Genomic DNA, 23,823 nt, shown 5'->3' on the forward strand with positions numbered 1-23,823 from the left:
CACGATCAAAGGCAGAGCCACGTGTGAAAGCACCCACGTGATCTACCAACTGACCTGCCTACACTGTGATGCATTCTATGTGGGAATGACCAGCAACAAACTGTCCATTCGCATGAATGGACACAGGCAGACAGTGTTTGTTGGTAATGAGGATCACCCTGTGGCTAAACATGCCTTGGTGCACGGCCAGCACATCTTGGCGCAGTGTTACACCATCCGGGTTATCTGGATACTTCCCACTAACACCAACCTATCCGAACTCCGGAGATGGGAACTTGCTCTTCAATATATCCTCTCTTCCCGTTATCCACCAGGCCTCAATCTCCGCTAATTTCAAGTTGCCGCCACTCATACCTCACCTGTCATTCAACAACATCTTTGCCTCTGCACTTCTGCCTCGACTGACATCTCTGCCCAAACTCTTTGTCTTTAAATATGTCTGCTTGTGTCTGTATATGTGTGGATGGATATGTGTGTGTGTGCGAGTGTATACCCGTCCTTTTTTCCCCCTAAGGTAAGTCTTTCCGCTCCCGGAACTGGAATGACTCCTTACCCTCTCCCTTAAAACCCATATCCTTTCGTCTTTCCCTCTCCTTCCCTCTTTCCTGATGAGGCAACAGTTTGTTGCGAAAGCTTGAATTTTGTGTGTATGTTTGTGTTCGTTTGTGTGTCTGTCGACCTGCCAGCACTTTCATTTGGTAAGTCACATCATCTTTGTTTTTAGGTATATTTTTCCTTCGTGGAATGTTTCCTTCTTATATATATATATATATATATATATATATATATATATATATATATATATATATATATATATATATATATATATATATATATATATATATATATATATAAAATAGAGGGAAACATTCCACCTGGGAAAAATATATTTAAAAAGAAAGATGATGAGACTCGCCAAACAAAAGCGCTGGCAGGTCGATAGACACACAAACATACACACAAAATTCTAGGTTTCGCAACCAACGGTTGCCTCATCAGGAAAGAGGGAAGGAGAGGGGAAAGACAAAAGGATATGGGTTTTAAGGGAGAGGGTAAGGAGTCATTCCAATCCTGGGAGCGGAAAGACTTACCTTAGGGGGAAAAAAGGACAGGTATACACTCGCGCACATACACATATCCATCCGCATATACACAGGCACAAGCAGACATTTGTAAAGACAAAGAGTTTGGGCAGAGATGTCAGTCGGGGCGGAAGCACAGAGGCAAAGATGATGTTGAAAGGCAGGTGAGGTATGAGCGGCGGCAAATTGAAATTAGAAATTAGTGGAGATTAAGGCCTGGCGGATAGCATGAAGAGAGGATATGCTGAAGGGCAAGTTCCCATCTCCAGAGTTATGACAGGTTGGTGTTAGTGGGAAGTATCCAGATAACCCGGATGGTGTAACACTGTGCCAAGATGTGCTGGCCGTGCACCAAGGCATGTTTAGCCACAGGGTGATCCTCATTCACAAACAAACACTGTCTGCCTGTGTCCATTCATGCGAATGGACAGTTCGTTACTGGTGGTGGTGGTGGGAGGGTGCATGGGACAGGTTTTACACCGGGGGCGGTTACAAGGGTAGGAGCCAGAGGGTAGGGAAGGTGGTTTGGGGATTTCATAGGGATGAACTAAGAGGTTACGAAGGTTAGGTGGACGGCGGATAGACACTCTAGGTGGAGTGGGGAGGATTTCATGAAGGATGGATCTCATTTCAGGGCAGGATTTGAGGAAGTCGTATCCCTGCTGGAGAGCCACATTCAGAATCTGATCCAGTCCCGGAAAGTATCCTGTCACAAGTGGGGCACTTTTGGGGTTCTTCTGTGGAAGGTTCCGGGTTTGAGGAGATGAGGAAGTGGCTCTGGTTATTTGCTTCTGTACCAGGTCGGGAGGGTAGTTACGGGATGCAAAAGCTGTTTTCAGGTTGTTGGTGTAATGGTTCTAGGATTCCGGACTGGAGCAGATTCGTTTGCCACGAAGACCTAGGCTGTAGGGAAGGGACCATTTGATGTGGAATGGGTGGCAGCTGTCATAATGGAGGTACTGTTGCTTGTTGGTGGGTTTGATGTGGACGGACGTGTGAAGCTGGCCATTGGACAGGTGGAGGTCAACGTCAAGGAAAGTGGCATGGGATTTGGAGTAGGACCAGGTGAATCTGATGGAACCAAAGGAGTTGAGGTTGGAGAGGAAATTCTGGAGTTCTTCTTCACTGTGAGTCCAGATCATGAAGATGTCATCAATAAATCTGTACCAAACTTTGGGTTGGCAGGCCTGGGTAACCAAGAAGGCTTCCTCTAAGCAACCCATGAATAGGTTGGCGTACGAGGGGGCCATCCTGGTACCCATGGCTGTTCCCTTTAATTGATGGTATGTTTGGCCTTCAAAAGTGAAGAAGTTGTGGGTCAGGATGAAGCTGGCTAAGGTAATGAGGAAAGAGGTTTTAGGTAGGGTGGCAGGTGATCGGCGTGAAAGGAAATGCTCCATCGCAGCGAGGCCCTGGACATGCGGAATATTTGTGTATAAGGAAGTGGCATCAATGGTTACAAGGATGGCTTCCGGGGGTAACAGACTGGGTAGGGATTCCAGGCGTTCGGGAAAGTGGTTGGTGTCTTTGATGAAGGATGGGAGACTGCATGTAATGGGTTGTAGGTGTTGATCTACGTAGGCAGAGATGCGCTCTGTGGGGGCTTGGTAACCAGCTACAATGGGACGGCCGTGATGATTGGGTTTGTGAATTTTAGGAAGAAGGTAGAAGGTAGGGGTGCAGGGTGTTGGTGGGGTCAGGAGGTTGATGGAGTCAGGTGAAAGGTTTTGTAGGGGGCCTAAGGTTTTGAGGATTCGTGGACATCAGGAATGGGATTACCTTGGCAAACTTTGTAAGTAGTGTTGTCTGAAAGCTGACGCAGTCTCTCAGCCACATACTCTCGACGATCAAGTACCACAGTCGTGGAACCCTTGTCCGTCGGAAGAATGACGATGGATTGGTCAGCCTTCAGATCACGGATAGCCTGGGCTTCAGCTGTGGTGATGTTGGGAGTAGGATTAAGGTTTTTTAAGAAGGATTGAGAGGCAAGGCTGGAAGTGAGAAATTCCTGGAAGGTTAGGAGAGGGTGATTTTGAGGAAGAGGAGGTGGGTCCCGCTGTGACGGAGGACGGAACTGTTCCAGGCTTGGTTCAGGCACTGAGCAGTCCCAGTTCTGATTATGTTAACAGTTCTGTGACATTTGCATAAGTGGAAGTCAGCAGCTCACTTTGTAGAGTAGAATTTATTACAACCTGCATGGTACTAGTGTCTTACTAACTTTTCTACTGTGAATAATGGGGCATGTATGTGCAAAAGGTGATGATGTGTTATTTTTGGTGAACTGATTTGAAGGACAATTAGGCTAATGATTTGGAGGATAATTAGGCTCACTGTCACTAAATGAATTGACCTTTTGGTGGACTCTCACTAGTAACGCGTTGAGGGTGAATTCAATGGGTTATAAAGTTATGTTATGTGGAAGTGAACCGAGTGTAGACAACTGTAACATATTGTGCAAATGAGCTACAAGTGAGTGTTACTTTTGTTTATAGTGGTAAGAGATGAGGGTGCTTTACATGGTTGGTTGATGATATTTTGGTTAAGAACTGACAGGACAGTTCTTAAGTGATCTGCTAGTGAATTAATATGTAAAGTAATGCCTGTTGTTAGAGACTGATCATAACTCAATTGTCTCTTGGAGAAAATAAATGTGCATATGGTAAATCAGAAATCCGATAGTATTGCATTTGTTGTTGCTGAACATAATTAGAATATTCAAACAAATTTTACAGTTTCTGACTATAAACTTGCGTTGCTAAACAGTAATGAGAGACCACAATTTTCATCCAGCTTTCCAAGCACTACATCTTGCTGCAACATATATTGAGTGCATGCCTTAAAAGTTGCTGTAATGATTAATGCTCAATCTGCAATCACCATTAATGAAATGTTAACAGTGATCAGTTCCGTCATGGATAAATCACAAACAGTTGTACATTGCTTTTCAAAGTATAACCCCAAATGTTGAGGCAGAAGGCTGATATTTGTTATGAATCAGAGGCAGTTTAAAAAACAAACCTCAGACTAATTTCTCATTAAAGACCTCATACTTCCTGAAATATTCATATCTGGCCACTAATTCTATATTGCAAAATATTCAGTTTAATTCTGACACTAAACATTTGAGACATTTTGTAATATGATTTAGAGTCACTGCACATATATGAAACAATTATTTAAGTAAAAAGTAACTATATTGCTTCATTAAACAGAGATATCCATAACTGTAACACAAGAAATAAAAATGATTATCATGTTGAAGGCAACGAGCTCAAATTAACTGACAAAGAGCGTGTAAAAGCTGGATGCTTCCTGTACAACACTGTGCCAAATTATATAAAGATAGTAGAAAACATGGATGCATTCAAAAATAAACTAAAATGACTTGATTAAAACTTGTCCATATGGTCTTAAAGAATAACTTGAAGCAAAAAATTAATGTCTTGTTTCATATGTAACTCTGCAGATATGTAAAACATCTTTCAGAAAATATAGTGATTTTAATCATTGGTAATTATGTATGTATATCAATGGTTTTTTAGATATGTGTATTTTAGAGGCTGTTTTTGAATAAATCAGTCATTTTACTGATATGGGCTTGTAGTTATCAATTTTTGAAATTTGTAATTTTTTTCATACATCATGTAAACTTGTCCAGTACCATTGTACAGAATGGTTCATGGAAATAAATGAAGTTCAGTCATATTATCCTATTTTGTGCACTGAAATAAGAGAAAGCAAGCAACTGTGACTTAAGTATGTTGAATTAACCAACACTTGGATTTTATGATAACTGTTCCACAGCAATGTTGCCAGCTCTGATATGTTCTGATTAAAGTTTTCCATTCTTTTCATAAGTTATTCTGTTCCAATGCTAGAGTGTTTCTTTAAACAAGACTGTGACCAAATCCTTTGTTTATCATCTAAGAAAATGAAGTGTTTCATGCATGGTGGACCCACTGGTTCCAATAGCTAATTTCTTTCTCTGTCTTTTTGAAAAAAACTCTGATTATTAAGCGGAGAATTTTTCGGTCATGATTTGTCATTGGACAATGTATCACTGAATATACTGCATGGTTGTTTTTTATTTTTTGCATTAATCTAACATACTTATCTAGTCTTATAAAAAGTAACCAGTGTATAACACTAATACAGCTTTCTACATTATGAGTTCAGTATTATTCATAGTGGAAATTAGCTTGCTAAAAATTAATGTTTCTATTCAATGTTTAAAGTCTGCATTCTATATTTTAGTCAGTAGAAATGGATCCCTGTCTGGATGATTGTGTAATGTTTGCACGGAAACTGCGTAACCTTGATGTTCCTGTCACTCTGGATGTCCTACCTGGACTTCCTCATGGATTCCTGAATTTTTCACCGGTATGTAAGATGAATGTTGGTAGTAAGATTACATGTTTAGAATAATAAGAAAGTAATAGGATACTGTTATTACCAGAAGTAAATTGCTTTGTGTTATAAGTAACCCTAAAATGCTGTAAATACTTCAAGTAGCTAGGATAGCCCTATTTCAACAAAAAGTAATTTCTTTTTAAAGGATTGCCCATTACAGTGTACATAAAAAGTGTAATGTGTGATGTGGTATATCAACACAGACGTAAACTACATGAAATGTATTGTATTCAGTCCAAAGAGAAAAGGAAGTGTGCATGGCTAAGGAAGTTATCTGGACGTATGCATTTAGGACTATGAAAGCCATAAAAAAATAAAAGAAAAGAAAAATTAAAAGTAGTGGCCACAAATGAAACACTGAGAAATAGGTGAGAAGATTATAACCTGATACACGAATGAAGCAGTAACAGCAAATGTATTTATTTGAGAAAGACTATATGGATGCATTTATATGACTATTTTAAACCAATGATTACAATGTTTATAGTGTTAGTACCGGGTAAAAAAAAAGAGAGTGTGCATCATATAACACACTGGTCTGTTTTGTTTAAGATGTGCTTAAATGACTTACTTGTAATTCATTTTGAATTGCCAGTCACTTACAAGGGAAGTACCCTCAATTTGAATGGCAAATGCTGAGTAAAAATGCTTTAAAAATATGGAGATGTCTGTTGTATCACCCATCAGTGTCATTTATCTGTAAAACTAAGCATTTGTGTACAGCTGATGTTGGAAGCTTTGAAGCTTAATGGATCTGAAGACTACAGAAATAAAATCCACATAAGAAACAGTTTCATGTAACAAACAGTTATGACCAATAGATTGATAAGAGTCAAATGGGAGGTATTACTTGGCAAAAAGCTCAACATTTACTTGAAAAACTTTAACGCATACAGTACTTAGTCATATAGAAGCTGGTGTTTTCTGATGCGTACTTCCTTTATTTGTTATCAATGTGCAAATGTGGAATTTCAATGAAGTGATTAATACAAAGTGGAAGGGAACAACTCGTGGGAAAGATATTGATAATGTGATCACTGTGGCTTTTGCTACATGACTATATCCTGCAGGTAAACCAAAAATGATGTAGCATGTCCACAAGTTGCCCTTTTTAAGTATGCATACTTTTCCATTTCACTGTGTTAACCTTCTACCATTGATTGAATCAATACTGATATTTACTGGTAAGGTGGGTGGTACAATAGACACATACGAGTATTTTTAAATTTTTGTATTTGGTTTATTACATGTTTCTTATTTGGTTTTAGTCATTAAAATTAGGGTATTCCCATAGGCTCTCGTAGGGCAACCGAGCGATGTGGCGCAGTGGTTAGCACATTGGACTCAGGAGGACGACAGTTCAATCCCGCGTCCGGCCATCCTGATTTTGGTTTTCCGTGATTTCCCTAAATCGCTCCAGGCAAATGCCGGGATGGTTCCTTTGAAAGGGCATGGCTTACTTCCTTCCCCATCCTTCCCTAATCCAATGAGACCAATGACCTTGCTGTTCGGTCTCTTCCCCCAAACAACTCCCCCCCCCCCCACCCCACCCCCACCCCCACCCCTCTCCTAGGGCGTTCAAAGCCCTGTATATTGTTCATATGAACTGTATCTAATTACCTATTGCTCTTTAATGCAAGTATTGGAAGATATGTGGACACTTGTGTGCCAATCACCAACATAGACTGAGGACTGTGACTGTTTGTGTCCAAATATGAATCGCGATAGTGCCCGTTTTCCCCAGTAGCCATCACTGATTACTAGCTGTGATTGAAGCAGTGTGAGGCAAAAGAAAGAAAATAAAATCCAAGTTTTTATTACAAACTGACTTGCTTTAGAAGGACTCTATTGTTTCAAAGCAAAGTGTCTGTGGAACAGTAGGAGACTTAGTCAATGCAGACTTCATGGAATGGCACGAGAGGCAAAGCATTTTTTCGCTCTGAGACAAAACAATGGACCTTGTTTTGTAGTCTGTCATCTCGAGTAGAAACATTATTGATGCAAAAAACCTGTAATATCCTGAGTAATAATAAACATCGACAATGTGACATTATTTCACCAAAAACTGGAATTTTGACAAAAGAATATCTCGACCAATATGCAGAATAGCTTTTCAGTTCTTGCCATGAGAAGTGTTGCTTTTAAAAAAATTATACATATGTTGTTCCAGGTGGCTTTAATCATGAGTAGGACTCTAAATGGTGTTGTTGAATCCATTAGTCTTTTCTATAATAAGAGATTAATTCCTGTATGGAAATTCTTGAAAAATTTCAAATGCTCTAAAGTTTTCCGAAAGTGTAAAGTCTACACTTACCTACTCATGAATTTTCTATATCAGAATTGTAAACTCTGAGCTTTTGCTCCTTTCTGTCAGTTGTACTTTGCATGAATGAAGGTGGGAGCCGGCCGTTGTGGCCGAGCGGTTCTAGGCGCTACAGTCTGGAACTGCGCGACCGCTATGGTCGCAGGTTCGAATCCTGCTTCGGGCATGGATGTGTGTGATGTCCTTAGGTTAGTTAGGTTTAAGTAGTTCTAAGTTCTAGGGGACTGATGACCTAAGATGTTAAGTCTCATAGTGCTCAGAGCCATTCGAACCATTTGATGAAGGTGGGAAATAAAAAATAAGAGGCTTAATTGGTAATGATCAGGCAAGAATGATCAAGAGCACAGTTGAAGGTGAAGAAAAGAACAACTCATTTTCACTATTACTATTACGTACCATCCCATATGAATACTTATTTATATACAATATAGTCTCATGTGATAGCATGTGCTTCTACATCATCAAATAGCCTTTAAAGGCGCTGGACCTCTGTCACCCACGTACATTGTCAGCACTAGAGGAATACAGGATCTGTACATTGCTGGCAGTTTGAGTGTTAACAGGACAAATAAACATTACCACAAAACATAAGCAAAAATATGAAACTTCACATTTCTGTGATAATTCATAAATTAAAAGACTGTATGCTTATTAGTCTCCTGCGTTGCAGGCAGCTGCATATAACCAGGGGTTAAGTCCATGCTACTATGAAATTTGGCTGGTGAAAATTTCATTACCTTGAAATGAACTGACCTCATGAGGATGACAATGCAAGAAGACAGTCTTGTGTGTGCTACATAGTCATATGACTTGTTAAGGGTAAACAGTAGAAAAATACATGAAAGTAGAAACTGTAATTTTTTTGTTTATTTGTTGTAAACTGAAAGAGAATTAAAAAAAATGCTTCAGTGAGCAGATACTGTAGCTCAAATTGTATTTTTGAATAATGATTTATGGCAGACAAAGGATTTGTGAGAAGTAATGATGCAACTAATATACACTGTAATACACAGGAATGCAGCCGGGTGATGTGGTTGACAACTGTTGACATTTCTACAGCTACACAACCTGTCATTTTAAAGGCAAAACTGCTCCACTGTGCAAAACAACTTAAAACCTCAGTTTGCAGAATAATTCTGGAAAGATATCTCTCTCTCTCTCTCTCTCTCTCTCTCTCTCTCTCTCTCTCTCTCTCTCTCTCTCGTGTGTGTGTGTGTGTGTGTGTGTGTGTGTGTGTCGCAATCAAAGATGACCAATATCAGAAGTTACCAATTGTGAAAATTAATAACTAACAGGGGTGAGGTAATATTTACACCATCATTCTGCTTTCGACTAGGGGGGAGAGAGAACAGTATTTCACACAGAATTTAAACAAAAACTTTATCTCTGTAAGGTTACTTGCTAATCTAATTTCAACTGTTTGGCTAGTAACACTATAGCAGTAGCTGGAAATACCTGCCAGAATCCCCGTGTTATGTTCCATAGCATGACCAGAATCAAGACAATGTTGCTTGGCTGTTGTAAGCACGTGTGATGCTTATGCTCAGTACACCAGTCCTCCACGGTCCTGGTAGTCTGTCCAATATATGACATGCCACAACTGCAAGGGATACGGTGGGCACCCACCTTACACAACCAAAGATCACCCTTTGGAGAATATAAAAGGACCCCTGTCTTAGATGGTGGTAAAAAAAGTTTCTGCAAAATATGATCAATTCTGTTGGAAATACGTCCTTCATAAGGAGAAGGGGCCGTAGACTATGGTGCCGCCTTCATATTATCATCACTCACCTGGTGCACAGCAGGTGTGACCTGCCTTTCACTATAATCATTCTGACGAAAAGTGACCTCACTATGGGTTAACTCAGCTGACAAACTCCCAGGATCCTAGATAATATGGACCCTGTGAACCAAAGTATGAAGTACCCTTTAATGAAGAGCCAGATGGTGACAACTATCAGCCTGTAGGTATAAGTCAGTGTGAGTAGGCTTCCTGATTATATGAATTATTTTTTTATATGATTTAGAAACTGCTTTGACTCATCAGTCTGGGCAGAAAATAATTCTGTTAAAGGACTGACTGGGTCTTCTAATGGGGGAATGGATACCTTGCCCCATAACAATACATTCCCACCATTTCCTCCTTCCATTTCAGTGCCCCACAAAACCTGCATGCCATGGTCACATGGTCAGTTTGATGAGCCTGTGTTTAGTGTAATCTAAAGTTGGATCATAGTCAAAAGCACTTAACAACAACAAAAAAAAAGTCCCCAGGATTCGTTGCAAATACTTGCCAACATTTAACTCATCAATGAGACAACAGCAAATAAACTAGCATCTGCACACACAGGCCATGCATACTGCATTCTCCTGGCACCGAGAAACCACATCTTTGGCTGCCTCTGAAGCTGGATTATAGGCCATGCGTTCTGCTGTATGCTGTCATCGAGCATATGACTGCTTTGGTGTATCAGCTGCATGCATTCTGCTGACACAGAGCATCAGCATGCATTGAGACTTCAGCCGCTCGAGCATTTGCTTGACACTCCAGTTGCTCACTTCCCTGCTGTTCAACATGAACTAACAATTGTTGCTGTGTAGCTATCCAAGTAGCTCGAGCTCATTGTGAGCTCTGTGAAAGATTTTACTTATGTTTGCCAGTCATTAGAAATTTAAAAACTAGTCCCTAAACTGAGAAACTGCCTTAAGTTGTCTGACCTAAACGACCTAACCTAATAGCTATCTACACTAATAAGAGTACAACCAAATGGATGACACAGTTGGTAAGCCAGAACAAATAACAATTACATGAAGGAAAGAAACAACAAACCTACCAGAAAACAAATTATTGAGGTCCTACAAACAAACGAAATCACCAAAGAAACTATGAGTTTCTCAAACATAATGAGAAAAGCTATGTCAGTGTCCCAAAAAGCAAACTTTAGTTATACTAGAAACAATCAAAATCACCAAAGAAACTGAATCATTGAAATTTGAAGAGAAAAACTAAGTCACTGTTCAAGAATCACAGTAATATCACTTTCCTATACACTCCCAAAATCCAAGTTCTCAACATTGGTTCTTCTGAATTTTTGAGACCCTAGAAGCAAATGAAAACTACAGAAAATTTAGAAATAATTCACATTGAAACAGGAAAGCCAATCAGTGTTGAATAATCCCAATAATATCACAACTCAATACACTTCCCAAAATTCATCCAGTTGCTTCAGCAACAAAGGAAGAAAATAAGCAGCTTCTAGTTCAGTGCAGTGCAAATTTTACAGTACTTGTATCTGTAACAATGTCCTCTGATGTCAGGTGTGTGCCTCTTACCAGTAGATATGCTCACATATCATAATCAAATCCAGCCTCACTAAAAGCCTACCTCATTCTACATGTAAAGACATGATGTCTCTGTTATTGACATTTCAATGACACCGCTGTTGTGGGTCGTCAAGCATCTCGGAAGCCATAAGGTACATGTGATGCTCAGTGGCTAAAATGCAATGGGCTTGTTTGGAAGGATGGATTAAACACTTTGAGGACTGTACTAGCATTATATTCGTTACATTGAATCATAATATGTAGGACATAACAAATGATAAAATATTTTCAAAAATACAATAACGAGTTGAAAGGTAAAGAGTAAATATCTCTTTGTAAGAGTAATTATTGTTCCACATTTTACATTATATTCTTCAAATCAATAGATATCTTATAGTACACTACTTTTAAAAGTGGTCTGTGTGTTAATTCAGGGTATAAGGTAATTCCATAATTCCATACCAGATTTCTACCAAATCTGTCTAGCTATTTCAGCATGGAGTAGTGACAAACTTTCTTGTTTATAATATATATGGGATAACAACACAGAGATTCTGGCATGCACTTCCTGCTATTGGGATATTGTTGTTAAGGTAGCAGTTGAAATTAACTTAGCTATTTACCTTGTAAATAGAGACTGAAGTTTTTATTTAAATTCTGTGTGGAAATCCTGTTCTCTCTCTCTCTCTCTCTCTCTCTCTCTCTCTCTCTCTCTCCCTCTCCCTCTCTCTTGTCAAAACACAGAGGGGCAGAGTTAATGCTATCTCATATGTTTGTTATTAATTTTCACTATCTATTACTTCTTATGTCGGTCATCTCTTTGGTCGTGTTATGATGCCAACATTCACACTTTGTGTGTGTGTGTGTGTGTGTGTGTGTGTGTGTGTGTGTGTGTGTGTGTCTGCAATTTGAGGTTTTAAATTCCCTTGCACAGTGCGTACTAGGTGCACTTTTACCTTGAAAATGACAGGTTGTGCACATGTAGTGATGCCAGTGGCTGTCAACAATGTCATCCGGTTGGAGTCCAAAGAACCAGACAGAAGGGCCAGAGAATTGTGAAAACTCTTGATCATTTAGTGCAGGCTCACCCAAACTGTGCCCCTGGGGTGCTGGCACTCGCGATCGCCCATGGCCAGCGCCCCGGGCGAATTCGTATGTTGTCGCAGTGGTCGAGCCATATCGCTTAGCTGGCCATGGGGCCCACCGAGCCTCGCCATGCCGCTGTATGCGCACTTCATTTGGATGACAGACCGCCGTGCCAGCAGTGGTCAAAAGCGACACAAAACTGTTAGTCAATAGATGCAAGGCTACAGTGGATTGAGATGGATGGTCAACAGCAGCAAACAAAAAGAAAGAGGAGTGACGCATCCGCACTATTTAAACCCCAGTGAGAAATTAATTTCCTTTGTACTGCTGTCGAAAATCATGCCAAATGTCATTGGAACCTCATGTATTTAAAAAAGTACTCGATTGTACGGCAGTTCAATACTTGTCACAAAGATCAGTTCGAAAATTTGGCACAAGAGGAACACCAATCGAAGCTTGAAGAACTGAAAGAAAATTTCAAGCAGCATTACAGTGAAGTAAGTGTTTCCTATTGTATGACTTTATTACTTATAAAGATGATAAATAACACTATATTTTATAATCTGATATGTCACTTAGCAATGTGCCAGTTATCGAATATCAGATTGTCAACAACAAGGAACATTTCTTTTCAGTTTTTATATTTGGGTTGCATTAAATTGCATTGCACACACATAAGAAAAAGTTTCAGGTACATTATTTTTTGCCACTTTCTGAAAAGCTGTCACAAACGCTCTCTCGGCAGCAAAGTGTCATTAAGAGCCATTCTTCGTTTTTGTGTTTTTATGGATGGGAAGACACATGTTGTAGTTTGATCTATGTTTTCAATTAATTAAAATGCAATTTTTATGGATGGGAAAACATGTTGTATTTTGATCTATGTTTTCAATTAAATAAAACGCAGATAGTCCAATAGATAAAAATTTATTTTGTGACCACATTTTGCTGTCCTTTTCAGAGGAACTGGGGGAAATCACACCTAAAATCAATCTTTTTTTTTTTTGTTAGTTTCTTATTTGAGTTTCAATGAATGAAACAATTAATTGTTAAAGTGATAAGTGGTTTAAAAAGAGGATTGTACAAAATTAATTGTATGTTCTTTTTTTGCCGTGGTAGGAGCAGGAAACAGGTGGGCAAAGTTTGTGCGCAAGTTACAAATGCTCGCTGAGAATTGTGAAAGCAGGGAAACCCTTTGCAGCTGGGAATCTCATCGGATTGCCTGGTCGACTTTTCCAGCAGACCTCACAAAAAAATTTGAAAAAATAGTTCTTTTGCCTCAAACTGTTTGCTCGCCAAGTTGAAGATATGGCCTCAGATATGGCGCTGCAATTAATGGAGAGAGCAGAAAACTTCATTTCATTTTCTATCGCTCTTGGCGAGTCCGCAGACGTTGCGGACATATCTCAGCTCATCATATTCATTCGAGGTGTCGAGAACAATCTGCATGTCACCGAAGAATTTCTTGACATTATACCATTAAAAGACACAACCACGGGTTTGGATACTTTTCTAGCCGTGGAAAATGTGTTAGAGTCAATGGGTTTAAAATGGGAACGCCTGACCAGTGTAACAGATGGAGCCCCTGCACTATGAGGGATACGCACTGGATTCCTGGGTTCTGTCAGGTCAAAAATGGCTAAAGTTGGCTGTTCCTTATTTGCGGCAGTCCATTGTCTGATACACCAGGAGGCATTTCGTGTGAATATTGTCAACATAAAAAATGTTATGGACACAGTTCTTTGAACGGTTAATTATCTTCTCGCGCATGGACTCGCACATCACCAGTTTAAAGAATTTCTGGCTGATATCGAAGCGGAATACCCGGACATCCCGTACCACGCCGAAGTAAGATGACTGAGCAGAGAAAAGGTGCTTCATCGGTTTTTCTCCTTGAGGAATGAAATAAATACCTTTTTGGAAATGAAAGGACACACACAAGAATTACTTTGTGATCCTAAGTGGGTGGAGAATTTGGCTTTTTTGAGTGACCTTACCAGTCATTTAAATACTTTGAACATTTCACTCCAAGGCGAAAATCACCCTTTTGTTGATTTACTGCAGACAATTCAAGCATTAAAAAACTTATTTTGTGGGAAAAACAGGTGTGCAGGAAGAATTGTAGACACTTTCCTCCACTAGACAGCGTTAAAGATGATGTGGATTTTTCAGATTATGTTCAGATCATGTGTGAATTACAAGAACAGTTCTAAAACAGATGTTTGGAGATAAGTAAGCTTCAACCAGCCTTAGATATATTTGTTCGCCTGTTTTCCCTTCAGGCAGAGGACATCTCCTAAGTGCTTCAACTACAGCTGATTGACCTGCAGTATGATATCTGCCTGAAGGACCACTTTCTTATCTGTAAAACTTTGATGATTTTTACAGCTGTCTTCCATGAGAGAAATACCCTCTTTTGCACAAGCACGTGTTTGAAGTTCTCTCAATGTTTGGTTCCACATATACAGGGTGTTACAAAAAGGTATGGCCAAACTTTCAGGAAACATTCCTCGCACACAAAGAAAGAAAATATGTTATGTGCACATGTGTCCGGAAATGCTTACTTTCCATGTTAGAGCTCATTTTATTACTTCTCTTGAAATCACATTAATCATGGAATGGAAACACACAGCAACAGAATGTACCAGCATGACTTCAAACACTTTCTTACAGGAAATGTCCAAAATGTCCTCCGTTAGCAAGGATACTTGCTTCCACCCTCCGTCGCACGGGTTCCTCATGCGCTGATGCAGCCCTGGAGAATGACGTATTGTATCACAGCCATCCACAATACGAGCACGAAGAGTCTCTACATTTGATACCGGGGTTGCGTAGACAAGAGCTTTCAAATGCCCCCATAAATGGAAGTCAAGAGGGTTGAGGTCAGGAGAGCGTGGAGGCCATGGAATTGGTCCGCCTCTACCTATCCATCGGTCACCGAATCTGTTGTTGAGAAGCGTACGAACACTTCGACTGAAATGTGCAGGAGCTCCATCGTGCATAAACCACATGTTGTGCCGTACTTGTAAAGGCACATGTTCTAGCAGCACAGGTAGAGTATCCCGTACGAAATCATGATAACGTGCTCCATTGAGCGTAGGTGGAAGAACATGGGGCCCAATCAAAACATCACCAACAATGCCTGCCCAAACGTTCACAGAAAATCTGTGTTGATGACGTGGTTGTACAATTGCATGCGGATTCTCGTCGGCCCACACATGTTGACTGTGAAAATTTACAATTTGATCACATTGGAATGAAGCCTCATACATAAAGAGAACATTTGCACTGAAATAAGGATTGACACATTGTTGGATGAACCATTCGCAGAAGAGTACCCGTGGAGGCCAATCAGCTGCTGATAGTGCCTGCACATGCTGTACATGGTACAGAAACAACTGGTTCTCCCGTAGCACTCTCCATACAGTGACGTGGTCAACATTACCTTGTACAGCAGCAACTTCTCTGATGCTGACATTAGGGTTATCGTCAACCACAAGAAGAATTGCCTCGTCCATTGCAGGTGTCCTCGTCGTTCTAGGTCTTCTCCAGTCGCGAGTCGTAGGCTGGAATGTTCTGTGCTCCCTAAGACGCCGATGAATTGCTTCGAACGTCTTCCTGTCGGGACACCTTCGTTCTGGAAATCTGTCTCGATACAAACGTACTGTGCCACGGCTATTGCCCCGTGCTAATCCATACATCAAATGGTCATCTGCCAACTCCGCATTTGTAAACATTGCACTGACTGCAAAACCACGTTTGTGATGAACACTAACCTGTTGATGCTACGTACTGATGTGCTTGATGCTAGTACTGTAGAGCAATGAGTCACATGTCAACACAAGCACCGAAGTCAACATTACCTTCCTTCAATCGGCCAACTGGCGGTGAATCGAGGAAGTACAGTACATTCTGACGAAACTAAAATGAGCTCTAACATGGAAATTAAGCGTTTCTGGACACATGTCCACATAACATCTTTTCTTTATTTGTGTGTGAGGAATGTTTCCTGAAAGTTTGGCTGTAACTTTTTGTAACACCCTGTATTTGTGAGCACTTTTTCTCTCTTTTAAAGCTTGCTAAAATTAAGAAAGGTTTATTACTTGGCGATAAAAATTTCACTAATTCTTTGAAGTTAGCAGTCTCGCGGAATATTGTACCAAACCCAGAGAAAATCGTTTCCTTGAAAAGGAAAATCGTGTAAAATATTAATTGTCTTCTTTAAGAATGTTGACTGTAAGAATTAAAGAGCGTTATAACCTTAATTCTATTTTTTAATAAGTTTTCAAGCTTTGTCAGTTAAAATTATTACGCACAAAACAGCAAACTAAGGATCCGATTTCTAAACTCTGAAAAGGGATAAAAAAAGCTGTAGCATGAAGGATAACAAAAAATATTTTCTTGTAACTACTAACAGCAAGAATGAGACTCCCTTACATAAAATTATTTCTAAAATAGATTATTTATGACTCTAGTTCATTTAAGAAACATACATTTTTCAGAAGACGCCTATTTTACATATGACGAGTGTGCATGTGCAGTAGTAATAGAATCAACCTCTGGGTCAGAAAACTACTAAGTTGTTCTTCAATTTTTGTTGTGGATATTGTTTTCTAAAGCTTTGCGCAGTAATTCTGCCACACGAATGCTATTTGTTGCCTAAACAGTAAATAGTTTGCTACCACTCATCTACATCTTTTACAGAGGTGCGCTTCCTATGTTATTTTGTTTACATTTGATCTGACTGTGGGACAGTCCAATGCAGCACAGAGCAGTACTGTGCGGTCTCACTCTCTCCGCAGCTCTCTCTCTCGCTCCTATGCCGACACTAGCGACACACGGTCGCGGACGGGGCGCTACACTGCCTTGTGCCCGCGGGGCGCAGCCGCGCCTGCCGGGCTCATTTCTTGGATGAGCCTGATTTAGTGTCTCATAGCAACTGGCCTTGAATTTTTTGAAAGAATAGTGACTAATGATTCTCCTGGCTGTACCACTATACATTTGAATCAAACCAGAACTCAACAGTGTAGAAGAGTTCTTTTTCTCTGCTTCTGAAGAAATTCTAAGTGACACAATCAACAAATAAATTACTTGAGGCGTGAGGGTATGAAAAGTTGTGCTGTTAGTAGACTTTTGTCAAAGTGTGACAATGGCCAACCTGCATAATGTTGTACATGTGAAGTGCCCAAACAAAGAGGCTGCAAATGTTCAACTCTTACTTGACAATACACAGCCTTATACTGCACCTTCTGTTTGCACTAAGATGTGTGGACCTCTGAAGAAAGCCCCCCCCCCCCCCCCCATTACCTCAGTTGTGCACAGATGGCTATACGCCCTCCCCTCTCACCAGAGTTCCATGAACAGGGCAGTTGGAACTTGCCCTACAATGTGAGAAATTCTACATTTGTTGAAAATAGTAAGAGAGGTGTAATATCAGTGAATGTTTTGTTTTGTTTTGTCAGACACTCTGTCTTCTGAAATCAGTTCAGTGTAAGTGTTGATCCACCTGTCTATCTAATTTCAATATATGTAAACTGCTAACATCAAACTGAATCTTTCAAGATGATTTTCTATACTGATGCTTAAGCACCAGGACAAGTTGTTGTTGTTGTTGTCATATATTGTTATTGATTATGATCTAAAGTTAGTGGTGAAAGGTGTGCTAACTCTTAGTAATGTTAATAGTAAACTTGTCTTATTTGTTGTAAGATGCACATTTTCCTAAAATTTTGTTGTGTTACTTTAATATGCTATGTAAACCAACTTACTGAATATTATGTATTCTTGGAATTTCTATTGCAGCTGAGTAAAGAGGCTCATAGTGGATCAATGTTGTGTGTGCAGCGTATCCAGCAGTTGTTTGACAAGGCATCAAGATCAGCCTCACCATCATTATCTCCTTCATCATCTTCTACATCATAGTGTGATTTATATTCAGGTTGCCTTCGTAGTTGATGAGACATAAATGTTTGGATACAAAATACAGTACTTATATAAAATTTTATGTTTTTGTTATACATTGGTGATTCAGTTTTTTGTAGAAATACAGTTGTCAGGTACTGAGAATGTTATTGTTCGCACAGAAAATATAAGCAGTATTTGTTTAGCATCTTGCTCTGTGAAATACTGTGACAGTTTTATATTGTTAGTTAATTTCAGTTAAATTATTATTCAGTAGGTTTGCTGGCCGCGTTATACTTTGTGATGATCTCTCTATTTGAATGTGTGTGGATGCATAACTTCACTATACTAATTATTTATTTTCATGAGGTTGAGATTATTTATTGTTGTCAATGCTGGTTTCAATGCCGCACAAAGATACACTTGAAGTGTCAGTAACATGCCATGAAAATATCTTTCTTGCTCTGTATCTCAGGAATAGACAATTTCACTGTTAAATCTGCTATGTAAGAGCACATTGCAATTGTTGTTACCCTTAGAAAGTTACATGTTAAATTTTGTGTGTTGGAAGCCTCAATTTTTAATATTGTATGGATGGCACATAATTCCTTTGTATGCTTCTATGTGGTTTCTAAAAAAACATGCACTGTTTATTCCCCATGTTATGGCCTGTGATATTTTATCTTTTGTTCATAATAAACTTGTACAGATGCAAAAAAAAAAAGAAAAATATCAGTTTTGTAAAGCACCTGTTGGTTTTCCTACTTCCTGTAGTTTGATTTATTATGTTGGAAAAAAGTTATTTTTTGTCCTGGCAAGTGACATATTAGCATATAATTAATCCTCCATGTACAGTCAAGTATGTCCTTTACAGTGTTTGTGTCTCTTTACCCTTTATAATTGGATTGCTGTGTGGACAGGTGTGATGATATGCTCCTGCATACAACTGTACTCCATATATTTCTGATACAGTTTCTGCCGTTGTTTATTTTCAGATACAGGTTGAGGAAAGATTGGTGTCAGAACAGTGCAGTACTCCCTAGATTGTACATTTTAGGGAAGGGAGCTTCTTGTAGAGCAAGATTTTTGCCACTGCTGGTAAAGCCGAATGACTGTATACTTTGGTGAAACTGATGTTCTCAGATATGTAAAGTCAATCACCCAGCCTCGGCAGCCAGAAACAAAGGTCATGTGTGTGTGAGTTGTGTTTCTGTGATTGTGTGTCTGTGTGTTGTCTTATTCAGAAGGAGGCCTTTTAGCCAAATGCTTACTTTTTTTAGCAATCTTCTTGTTGTGCCTCTGTGATTCAACATCTCCACTATATGGTGAGTAGCAATCTATCCTTCTCATAATATCGTCATCACTCACAGTCTGAACTGTCTATTAAGTACTTCAATTTCACAGTGTTTGTAACTTCAGAGAACTTAATGTGTCTCTCTTCATTCCTTAGTATTTTCATATGCAGTTCTCTGTGCATCACAAGTGAGGTGGCGCAGTGGTTAGCACAATGGACTCGCATTTGGGAGGACAACGGCTTAAACCCATGTCTGGCCATTCTGATTTTAGTTTTCTGTGATTTCTCTAAATCACATGAGGCAAATGTTGAGATGGTTCTTTTGAAAGGGCATGGCTGATTTCCTTGCCCATCCTTCCCTAATCCGAGCTTGTGCTCTATCTGTAATTACCTCATCACTGACTGGACGTTAAACACTAATCTCCTCCGCTTCCCTCTTTGTACATTGATTCTTCCTAACTAGTCTCTGGAAGTTCAGCCTTTTGTTCTTCATTACTGAATTGTGAACTGAGTCTATGTCTGCTCCTGGGTATGTCATACACTCCAATATCTGATTTTGGAATATCTTCCTGGCCATGATACAACTGGCTGGAATCTTCCAGTGTCTCCGGCCTTTTCCAAATACACCACCACCTCTTGTGATTTTTGATTAGAATATTTGTCACTGGTAGCTGAAATTTATTGCAGAACTCAACTAGTCTGTTTGCTCTCTGTCCTACTACCATGGTCATATTTTCCTGTAACTCTTTCTTCTGCTCCTTCCCCTACAACTGCATTCTGATTATTATATTTTCATCTTCCTTTATGTACTGAATTACTTTTTTAATATCTTGATAAACTATCTCTGTCTCCTGCTTGCAGTGTTGGCACATGTACCTCACCTGTTATTGTCTGTGTTGATTTGCTGTAGACTCAAATGAGAACAATCCTATCACTGAACTGGTCACAGTAACTCACTCTCTGCCCTATCTTTATTTGAATAACGAATCCTACTCCTGTTATACAAATACCATTTTCTGGTGCTGTTGATATGTCCCTAAACTTGTCTGACCAGAAAACCTTGTATTCTTTCCATTTTACTTCACTGACCCCTACTACATCTAGACTGAGCCTTAGCATTTCCCTGTTCATATTTTCTAGGTTCCCTACCACATTCAAACTTTTGACATTCCACACCCCAACTTGTAGGATGTTACTTGTTTGTTGGTTATCCAATCTTTTTTTGTGATGGTCACCACATGCTTGACAGTCCCCTCCTGCTTGGCAGTCCCCTCCTGGAGATCCAAATGGGAGAGTAGTCCAGAATCATTTGCCAACGGAGAGATCAGCATGACACTTCTTCAATTACTGATCATGTGTCTTGTAGATACACATTGTATGTCACTAATGCAGTGGTTTCCATTGCATTTTGTATCCTCACACCATTGATCATTCTTGATTCTTTTGCCCTTTAGGAGCAGTTTCCCATCTCAAAGGCAAGAGAGTGCGCTGAACCTCTGTCCACTCTTCCACCCTCTTTTATCTACATGTACATCCATACTTAGCAAGCCACTGTACTATGCATGGCACAGGGTATGCTGTACTACTACTAGTTGCTTCCTTTCCTGTTACATTTGCAAATAGAACAAGAGGGAGAATGACTGTCTATCTTCCTCCTTATGTGCCATGATGTCTCACATCTTATCTTTGTGATCCTTGCACAAAATGTATGTTGGTGGCAATAGGATTGTTCTGCAGTCAGTTTCTGTGCCAATTATATAAATCTTCTTGGTTGTGTTCCTTGAAAAGAACATCGCCTTCCCTCGAGGGGTTCCCATTTGAGTTCCCGAAGCACGTCTATAACATCTGTGTGTTGTTTGAACATACCGGTAACACATCAAACAGCCTGCCTCTGAGCTGTTTAGATTTCTTCCTTTAACCTGACTTGGTGTGGATCACAAACACTCGAACAGAACTCAAGAATAGGTCGCACTAGTGTCTTATATGCAGGCTCCTTTGCAGATGAACCATACCTATCTAAAGTTCTTCCTAGGAACCAAAGCTTACCATTTGCCTTCACTACCACAATCCTCACATGCTTGTTCCATTTCATATTGCTTTGCAACATTACACCCAGATATTTGAATAACATGACTGTGCCAAGCAGGACACTAGTAATACTGTATCTGAACATTACAGGTTTGATCTTCCTACTCATCTTCATCAACTACATTTTTCCACATTTAGGGCTAGCTGCCATTCATCACACCAACTGGAAATTTTGTTTAGGTCATCTTGTATCTTCCTACAGTCACTCAACTTTGATACCGTACTGTACGCCGTAGCATCATCAGCAAGTAACTACGGACTGCTGACTATCCTGTGTGCCAGATCATATACATATATAGAAAGTATCTGCAGTTCTGTCACACTTCGCTGGGGCACTGCTGACTATACCCTTGTCTCTGATGAACACTCCACATTGTGGAATCTAAGAAGTCTTCAAGTCACTCACATATCTGGGAACTAATTCCATATGCTTGTACCTTCATTAAGAGTCTGCAGTTGGGTACACTGTCAAATGCTTGTCAGAAATCTAAAACTATGGAATCTGACTATTGCTCTTCATTCATAGCTTGCAGTATATCAAGTGAGGAAAGGGCAGATGAGCAATGCTTTCTAAAACTGTGCTGATTTGTGAACATAGGCTATTTGGTCTTTAAGAAATTTCTTATGTTCAAACTCAGAATATGTTCTAGTATTCTGCAACAAACTGATAGTGATCTGTAATTTCCGGGTCTGTTCTTTTACCTGTTTTATATAAAGGAATCACCTTTGCTTTCTCCCATTCACTTGGAAATTTGTGTTGGGCAAGAGATTCATGAAAAATGCAAGCTAAGTAAGGGGACAATGCCATAGAGTACTCTTTGTGAAACTGAACTGTATTCTATCTGGATATGCTTGCTTATTTGTTTTCAACTCTTTCAATTGTTTTTCTATATCAGGGATGCTTATTACTATGTTGTCCATACTATGTGTGATGGACAAAAGGCAGTATGTTGGTATGATTCTTCTGTGTAAACAGTTTCTTAAATGTGGAATTTAAAACTTCAGCTTTCATTCTTCTGACATCAGCCGCCACACCAGATTGGTTAGTGAGTGAATGGATGGAAGCCTGAGACCTGCGTAGGACCGGATTTTCCTTGGGATTCTTGGTCACATTTTTTGCTGGTTGTTGTTATATGTATCATGCATAGATCTTTTCACAGAGGCATGAATCTCATATAACCTTTGCTTGTTGTCATTTGCATGTTCTATTTTGAACCGAGGGTGCAATGGCCTTTGCTTCCTCAGCATTTTCTGAGTTTCATTGCTAAACCACAGTGGATCTTTTCCATCTGTAATCCAGTTACTGGGCATATAATTGTCCAGAGCACAATTTACAATCTGTTTAAACTTTACCCATAATTCCTCTATGTCCATCATATGTTAACTAAACCAATGGAATTCATTTCTTAGAGAGATGCCAACAAATGCCTTTTTTCTCTTTCTAGCAAAAACAGTCTCCTAACCTTCTTGAGTGATTTATTAACTTTCATAACTATAGTTGCCGTGATGGTCACTAATCCCCTTCTCTATCCTGATGTCCAACCTGTTTGTAGCTACAAGGTCTAAGAAATATCATTATGTGTGGGTTGTTGAACTAGCTGCTCAAGACAGTTTTTGGAAAATATGTTCAAAAGTACTCTGATGACGCCACAGATGTCCCAGTCTATACTGAGTAGGTTAAAGTCACCTCCAACTGGGTATGTACATGGTACCGACTGTAGACTTTATTTGAACGGCTCTAGAACTGTCACAGCAGAATCGAGTGGTTGTTGAAAACCAACAATTAACTTGGCTTCACCTAGACGTGTTACATGCGACTAGGTAACTTAACTGTCACTCTCAATCCAGACAGTATTTTTGTCAACTGCAATGAACACCCCTTCGTATGATGTCAAACCTGTCTCTCCTGATATTGCTAAATATCTCATGCTGGAAGTCTTCATCCACGTTTACTGATGATTATATTCAAAATTTATACAGTGGGAAGGTTCAGACCTGGGGACCATGGCATTTTGATTACTAGCCAAAGACGGTACCCCCTAGACCATAGGTCCAGACATTCTTATTCATGCAATTTACCAAGTACTAATGACAATAGTATGTTTAGTTCATATTGAAACATTTTATATATTGTAATTAATTTGTAATTAACAATACATGCAAACCAATTATGTGTCAGAATTCAATAGTTCTAAAACTTTTTTGTGTTAAGGCGGGCATAGCTTACTTAAAAGCCCTCATCCTCCACTTTTCAACATATGTTTCACGTTTTCCAAGAACTTTTTATTTCAAAAGTGATTCATATCTAAAAGTTTTGT

The 23,823-nt window shown here is 39.5% G+C and overlaps 1 protein-coding gene across 2 annotated transcripts in view; it reads left to right on the forward strand.

Annotated features, from left to right (window-relative positions):
* Nucleotides 1-18,830, forward strand: part of LOC126161892 (hormone-sensitive lipase) — a 119,841-nt gene extending 101,011 nt beyond the window's left edge. For both annotated transcript variants that reach the window (XM_049918033.1, XM_049918034.1), the window contains 2 exons: nucleotides 5,337-5,462; nucleotides 18,025-18,830. In XM_049918033.1, coding sequence (XP_049773990.1) covers nucleotides 5,337-5,462; nucleotides 18,025-18,144 — 246 coding nt within the window. In that variant the 3' untranslated portion in view covers nucleotides 18,145-18,830. The remainder of the gene's footprint in view (nucleotides 1-5,336; nucleotides 5,463-18,024) is intronic.
* The last annotated feature ends 4,993 nt before the right edge of the window (nucleotides 18,831-23,823 follow it).

Source organism: Schistocerca cancellata, chromosome 2 (assembly GCF_023864275.1).
Source record: "Schistocerca cancellata isolate TAMUIC-IGC-003103 chromosome 2, iqSchCanc2.1, whole genome shotgun sequence".
In the NCBI taxonomy this organism is placed as follows: Eukaryota; Metazoa; Arthropoda; class Insecta; order Orthoptera; family Acrididae; genus Schistocerca; species Schistocerca cancellata.